This window comes from Hippocampus comes, unplaced genomic scaffold (genome assembly GCF_001891065.2).
Source record: "Hippocampus comes isolate QL1 unplaced genomic scaffold, H_comes_QL1_v1.1 scaffold446, whole genome shotgun sequence".
In the NCBI taxonomy this organism is placed as follows: Eukaryota; Metazoa; Chordata; class Actinopteri; order Syngnathiformes; family Syngnathidae; genus Hippocampus; species Hippocampus comes.
Window position 1 is genome coordinate 339,678 of NW_017805564.1, and position 3,793 is coordinate 343,470.

A 3,793-nucleotide genomic window follows, 5' to 3' on the forward strand; every position below is an offset into this window, starting at 1 on the left:
CCTATTTTTGGTTTTCCTTTTTCTCTTTTTTTTTTTTTTTTTTTTTTAACAATTATTATATTGCAAAAAGAAATTGCATTGCAGCTTACTGTTAATTAGATCATCTAAATCCATATTTGCCAATGCGTTGTTTAGGCTAATTTGAAGTTGACTGATTCTCTTATTTTGACATTAGAAACCGCAAATTGTCAGTTTGACTCAGTGTTAACATGCTTTAAAAAAAAAAAAAGAATGAAAAAGAAATTACATTTAAATCCCAAACCAACTTAAATCCATATTTCCCAGTGCGTTGTTTAGGCTTATTTGAAGTTGAACGGTTCTCTTTATTTTGATATTAGAAACTGCAAACCGTCAGTTTGACTCGGTGTTAACATGCTTTTTTTTAATGAAAAAGAAATTACATTTAAATCCCAAACCAACACCATTTTTGATACCTTATCGACTGAAAACAGTTTTGACCGATATGAAACCTGTCAATCGAAACAACGTGATTGTGCTTTTTATTTCACTGCTTTCACACAAACATTTCACCCTGATACACTACAACTATAGCGGTGGCCATGTTTCTTCACGTCGCCTTTCCTCTCCTCATAGAAAACGACGCAGATCACAGTATCGAGATGCACGGCCTATACTGTATATCAACAGATGGAACTACATAGATGGAACTAACTACAGTGTATATTGCTATTTATAGGTATCTCTCTGTCCAGATAAGATAGATCGATCATCTGTGTTATTATATTCAGAAATGTAAGCTGGAGAAAAAGCTGAACAGCACCAAAGTCATGTGGCACCTGTCGGGATGTACTGGAAAAGTTGTCCCCGTGTGGAAGATGTTGTCCCAAAGGCACACTCCGTCTTCTAAATTGCTAAAAGATAGCGAAGAATGGCGGCCCCTCCCGGAAACAAGTTAGAAAAGTGCAACGTAAAGCGCAAAGGAGTGTAGAAAAATAGACATTTGTGGGCAAGCCGGGGTTTGCGGGATGTACAACTAGAACTTCCTTGGGACACGTGCCGCCTTTTTTTTTCTTCTCCATTGAAGCTAATCGTGAGTCTTCTATGGCTTTGGGGGAGGCGTCGCCGGCAGAGGCTCCTCCAGACTCTTGAGCAAATCGGTGTAGGCGGCCGAGTTGATGTAGCGCGGGTACGAGTCTCTCTGCATCAGCGTGTAGATCTGCTGCTGGGCGTCGTCGAAGGTGTGCGAGGTGGGCTCCAGCATGTTGCGGTTGATCATGTCGCGCACGCGCGAGTCCAGGCTGACCTGTGGGGAAACCAAGACCCGTCTCGTCAATTGTCAGTAACGTCTCCAGTCTGAGGTTTTATTGCAACAATGGACCCTGCACATCATCGTCCATGGCTTCGGCATTCGTAATGTCATAGTCCAAACTACGGCCCGCGGGCCAACTGCGGCCCACGGGTTTGTTTTTATTGGCCCGCGGCAAATTCTGAAAATATAGTTGAATATGGCCCGCAGGTGGCGCTTGAGCTCAACTCTGTTGAACTTCTCAGTTTCAACACTAGATGGAGCCAGTAACGGAAAAGGTGCTTTTCCACTAAACAAAATTACGCAAAGAAAAACATTGACCACGATTCACCAGAAATGTCAGCACCGAAGAAACGAAAGATAGCAAGTGAGTGCAGAAGATGTGTCAATATGTCACCTCTAGTGTGTGGCCCGAGTCTTTGCTTATTTTTCTGTATTTGGCCCTCACCAAAAAAACTTTGGACTCCCCTGTCATAGTCTCTCATGTAATTGATAGCATCTCGCTACATAACATCATCTGTAACATAATCCATGACATCACCATCATCCAACTTCAGCGTCACAGTCTGTAATGTCGCCGTCCGTCACATCGTAGCATGTAACGCTGCAGTCTGCAGCGCGAGGACAGTCACGTCGTCCGTAACGTAGTCCCATCGCGTCATTTCTCGCTTCAGCGGCGGTAACGTTGAAGTCTGTAACGTCGTAGTCGGTAATGAAAGCACCTGTAACCATCGTCGTCCAGCCACATCTCATCTGGAACATCACTGTCGGTAGCATCGCCGTAACATAAGTTATCATAACATCCCATCAGCGGCATCGCTGTCCGCGATGTTCCCGGTAGCACCTGCAGGACTCGCCCGTGTCATCCTTGTAAGTTAAGTCGCCGTCCGTAACGTTGCTGGCTGTAGCACGGCCATCTGTAGGGTCGCCGTCACTCTTAAGGTTGCCGCCGCAAACATTTTCACGTTATGAGTGAATGGCTGACGAGTGTGGCGCACGCAGGGTTTCTTTACCTCCTTCGGGGAGAGGATAGAGATGAAGTCCTCGTATATTTGCCGCACTTTCTCCTCCACCACCGTCTTGTTGGTCTCTTTCTTGAGCTCCTCGCAGGCCAGCCAGAACATCATGTTCTCCTCGCTGAACTCGGTGCGCAGGAACTGGCGGAAGCAGCCGCGGCCCGCCGCGCTCTTCATCACCTTCTCGAAGGACGCCGTCCAGGACCGAGCGTCCTCCAGCGTGGGCTTGGGCCTTCCGCACGACAAAATGGTCCTCAGATGACCCCGTGAGGTGCACGTCTACTCCCCAAGTGGCTCTTACCTCTCTTCACAGCTGTTTGCAGCGTCCATCCTGCGATCGCAAGTGGACCTCTGGAATGTCTCGTCTTCACCCCGAACAGTTAAACTGGAAGAAAGGAAATGTTTGTCACCCTTGCTGGTTGTCCACTGATGGCAGAATTTCACTTTTGACTTCAATGTGGGAATATTCGGGGTGCCCCTACTCCATTGTTTGGGGTTAGTTGCCCTTGAAGATGATGGACAGGCCATAAGGAAGGCCAAGCCTGCGAATCTTGTGGAGATGCCCACCAAAAAATCAGGACCTGTTGATTCCCGATTCTGAAGTCCGAGAGCAATTCACGCCTATTCAGAACCCCGAAAGAAGGTCGAGGGCGCACTTCGTCTCCATCAATCCCATTCGAGCGCCGAATGGCGGCCAATTCGTCGATGGTAACAGTCGTCGTACGTCGTTCCAGAGGGAACGCCTTGCGCCGCGTAAATAGCTAGAAGGCACGTCATTAAAGTGTTCGCAGCACCTGACACCAGCCCTAATTGGTTTTGCCGCCCCACTTGGGAACGACACACCAATTAAGACGACGCCCCCTCGCGGGACCGTAACCGATTATGCAGACGTGCCTCAAGGGCGGACGTAAGTGCTCCATGATTCCAAAAACACATCACGCCTCAAAATTTCAAACACATTCATGAAATCTATCTTTTTGTCTTTGTCTTTGCATGTGCCTATTCAGCCAGGACGTTTGCAAATTACATTTTGTTCTTGGTTACTTCACCTGAATTAGTCAAGGTTGATGAAAAAACAAAACAAAACACGAATTGCCTAATTGTAGTTCAAATAGTATTCCCAATGAACGTTTCATTAACTTTTGTCTTCGTTCCAGAATGGCCAACCCTCGTTTTTTTTTTTGGAGGTTACCAGGAGCAACTGCAACAGCAGCACCAGCAGAAGCAGCAAGCGTTGGAGGCGTTTCCGGGGGCGTTGGCGGGGAAAAAAAAAGACAACGCCACAATTAACTCACTCCGACGGCCGTGCAATATTAGTCACAGCTGCACCCCCCCGTCCAACTCCCCCCGCCCCAACCCTTTCCTTCAATGAATGGATGCAGCCTCCTCTTCGTCACTCAATCTGGCGACAAGGCAGCATCCATCTGCACCTCCTCATGAACATGCACGTCGCCATATAAAAGCACCAGCATTAGCATTTTAAACGCTAGGGAATATTTGCATTCTAAAC

General features: G+C 47.2%; 1 protein-coding gene across 1 annotated transcript; it reads right to left on the reverse strand.

Moving 5' to 3' along the window:
• Positions 1-482: 482 nt before the first annotated feature.
• LOC109521810 (regulator of G-protein signaling 20-like) lies at positions 483-3,541 on the reverse strand. The gene is made up of 4 exons (XM_019879863.1): positions 3,476-3,541; positions 2,585-2,668; positions 2,281-2,515; positions 483-1,264 (listed from the first exon to the last, which is right to left on the reverse strand). Exons 2-4 carry the CDS (start codon positions 2,611-2,613, stop codon positions 1,061-1,063), a joined length of 468 nt encoding a protein of 155 aa, XP_019735422.1. The 5' UTR covers positions 2,614-2,668; positions 3,476-3,541; the 3' UTR covers positions 483-1,060.
• Between the last annotated feature and the right edge of the window lie 252 nt (positions 3,542-3,793).

Excerpts from the sequence above, each read along its gene's own strand:
- LOC109521810 (XM_019879863.1), bottom strand. The coding sequence starts at position 2,613 with ATGGACGCTGCAAACAGCTGTGAAGAGAG. Across the intron at positions 2,516-2,584 it reads GCAAACAGCTGTGAAGAGAG|GCCCAAGCCCACGCTGGAGG; the intron begins GTAAGAGCCACT and ends GTCGTGCGGAAG. Across the intron at positions 1,265-2,280 it reads CTATCCTCTCCCCGAAGGAG|GTCAGCCTGGACTCGCGCGT; the intron begins GTAAAGAAACCC and ends GTTTCCCCACAG.